Genomic DNA, 2,946 nt, shown 5'->3' with positions numbered 1-2,946 from the left:
ACTTGCTGAAGGTGTACTCCATCCCATCTTCCAGGTCATTGTTGAAGACATAGAACAAAATCAGCCCCAGAACCAAGACCTGGGATGACCCTGCAGACATCCCAGATGGCCTCTCTGGCCATGGACTTGCTGTAGCATGTCAGGGTCCTAGGGGCAGCTGTGGCACCCCCTGGTGGCTCCACAACCATGCCCTGCTCTGCCCTTAGGGCACCTCCCCTTCTCAGCCACCATGCCTTGATGTAATAATAATAAATAGAGAGGCTGCCTATGGACCTTTTTGTAGCCACAGTCCAACTGTACCCCCACTGGCCTCTAGTGCTCCCAGGCCCCTCACTGGGCCTCCCTATGTCTGTGCCACTGCAGTGCACCTAAAGCCTTAGGGGATAATTGCATGGCTCCAGTCCTTCCCTACACCATGCCCCAAGCCTTACAGGTGTTACAATGTCATTGTTCCCTCCTGTTGGGGCTTCAGCCTCCCCAGCCTCTGCCCATTTACTCTGGCTAGGGCTTTTAGCCCAGGCTACTGTGTCGGACCAGGCTTTGAGGCACTAGCTCTGGTTTGTCCCTTCTGGTCACCAGGCCCATGGCCACTGTCATCTGGGCCTCAAGCCCCTGTGTGGCTGTGCCCTTTTGGGTGCCAGGCCCCTGAACTCTGCGTGGCTCTGTAGCCTTACACGTTGCCCTCTCTGGGCTCAATAGTCACTCAAGGCAATCATGTGCCCCCCGGGCAATACTTGGATCTCCATATACCACCCCTACAGTCCTAACCCAAACCACCAGTGTAAACTGTAACATAAACCATAAACACCCAGGCAATAACATAAACCCAAAGAAGCAGCAGCCTGCTGGCCCTTTAAGAGTGTAAACTTTCCCTCACAGCTCAGCTAGGATAGCCTCCCAGCCCTGGGCTATATCCTAGTGAGCTCCTCTAGCCTCACTCCAAATGCAGCACCACAGTCCATCCAGGAGCCCTGCTGCTGGGAGTTCTTCACCCCGTGGCAGCCAGGAAGAGGCTAGCCTGAGCCTGAGACTTATATTTTCCCAGAGCTCTGCCCCCTTCCAGTTGGTAGACTGCCTAGGTTGCAGAGCTTCTTGACTGGGCTGCTTTTACCTTAAAGGAACAGAGAGCCCCAGGTTCTCTGTTATACTTCCCTACACTGAACTGGTTGGCAACATAGCAGGAACTGTCAGTAGTGAGGTTCATGATGGCAATAGCCACCTGCTTGTCTGGAGTGAGGGACGGCTGCATGCTGACATCCTGGCATGTGATGTGGGAGACCAGATGGGTGACGATGTCTATGAAGGTCACCCGACATACATGGAAGGCCTGGAGCCACTGTTCGTCATCCCAGGTGCTCAGGATCATCCACTCCTGTCAGTCAGTGCTGGTGGCACAGGCCCAGAACCGGTGCTCAGTGGTCTGGAGGTGATGCCAGAGCACCCTGGCTTCCATGGTGTCCTTGATAGCTTCATCCTCATCAGCCATGTGAAAGTCAGTGACCCAGTCTGGGATGCTTGGCAGGCACAGGGTGTGGCAGATGGCCTCGTGCGGGATGGCTGGCTGCTGGACTGGGGACATGAAGGTACATACCATGCTGACAAGCTGCTGCACCATGTCCAGGTGGATGTGCACGATATCCCACAGGCTCCAGTGAGAGTCTAGCAGGGTAACAAGTAGGACATGCCACACATCCTGCATTTCCATTTTTGGGCATGGGTGCAGGGGATGCCATGGCAGGGTGCAGGCAGTCTGGGACACAAAAGCCAGTGCAACTCACAACTGAGAGTAATCACTCTGCATCTCTTTCACAAGTCTCTGGCTCTGCATGTAAGGGGTCCCAAATGAGGGGTTGGGGGCATGCCTACCATCAGCCAATTGGGTGTTCTGGGCAGTCAGCCTGCTGTCAGATGCTCCACCCAAACCCCAATGGACACATTCCCCTTTCCTGCCCCCAACTCTCCCAGAGTCAAATTATTATAATATGTTATATTCGTTTTCCATTCATTCTCACTCCAATACTGAACATCATCGAGGGGAAGCTTGGTGACAGCAAAATTGGTTACCTTCTTAGTTCACCAAAGAACAGGAAAGCCTCTCAGTAAAACATAAATCCTTAACTTTAGGAAGGCTGACTTTTGCAAACTCAGAAATTTGGTCAGTCAGACAATTAGAGGGCATACCCCACCCTAGAAAAGGGTGTACACAAGGAATGGTCATCTCTCAAAAACATAGTCCTTGAAGCACAGGGGAAAGCCATTCCATCTCGCAAGAAATGTAGTCAACAGGCAAGGAAGCCCCCTTGGCTGAACAAGGAACTGTGGACCTCATTAAACTCAAAAGAGAAGACTACACCAGTTGGAAAATGGGAAGTATCACCAAAGAGGACTACTCAGCTCCTACCCTAGGGGTCTTTAAGAGTAGGTTAGATGTACACCTTGCTGGGGTCATTTGACCCCAGTACTCTTTCCTCCCATGGCAGGGGGTCGGACTAGATGATCTACTCAGGTCCCTTCCGACCCTAGAAACTATGAAACTTTCACGCCCTACACTTTAACTCTCTCTCTCTCATCTGAACCTTCCCCCAAGTACACACATACACACTGTACCATCCAAGTTAGGAACTCACCTGTGTGTCTGTATAGGTGGGTTGTATGTGTGTGAACTGATGAGAGAGAGAGTGTATGTGTGTGTGTGTGTGTGTGTGTGTATGACATTATGTGCATGATATACGAATTAGTGATCTGTGTCGAACTTTTGGGGTGTATAGTGCATGTGCTTGAGTTGTTGATAGGTATGCATGTGTCTAGGCTGGTTTGGAAGTGTATGTGCCTGAGCTGGTAGTGTGTGTGTGTATGCACCTAATTGATTTTTGTGTTTGTATATGTGCAATTGTGTCACACCCTCCTGTCTAACAGCGCGATATTGAGATCCTGAGAGTTGGCCTG

General features: G+C 51.3%; 1 protein-coding gene across 1 annotated transcript in view; it reads right to left on the bottom strand.

Annotated features, from left to right (window-relative positions):
- KEAP1 (kelch like ECH associated protein 1) overlaps window positions 1-1,249 on the bottom strand; it is a 3,051-nt gene extending 1,802 nt beyond the window's left edge. Inside the window, exon 1 of the mRNA XM_019508723.1 lies at window positions 1,112-1,249. Within this exon, the coding sequence (XP_019364268.1) occupies window positions 1,112-1,249 (138 nt within the window). The remainder of the gene's footprint in view (window positions 1-1,111) is intronic.
- Between the last annotated feature and the right edge of the window lie 1,697 nt (window positions 1,250-2,946).

Source organism: Gavialis gangeticus, unplaced genomic scaffold, assembly GCF_001723915.1.
Source record: "Gavialis gangeticus isolate Ggan-Ray unplaced genomic scaffold, GavGan_comp1, whole genome shotgun sequence".
In the NCBI taxonomy this organism is placed as follows: Eukaryota; Metazoa; Chordata; order Crocodylia; family Gavialidae; genus Gavialis; species Gavialis gangeticus.
This window is presented reverse-complemented; position numbering and strand designations above follow the sequence as displayed.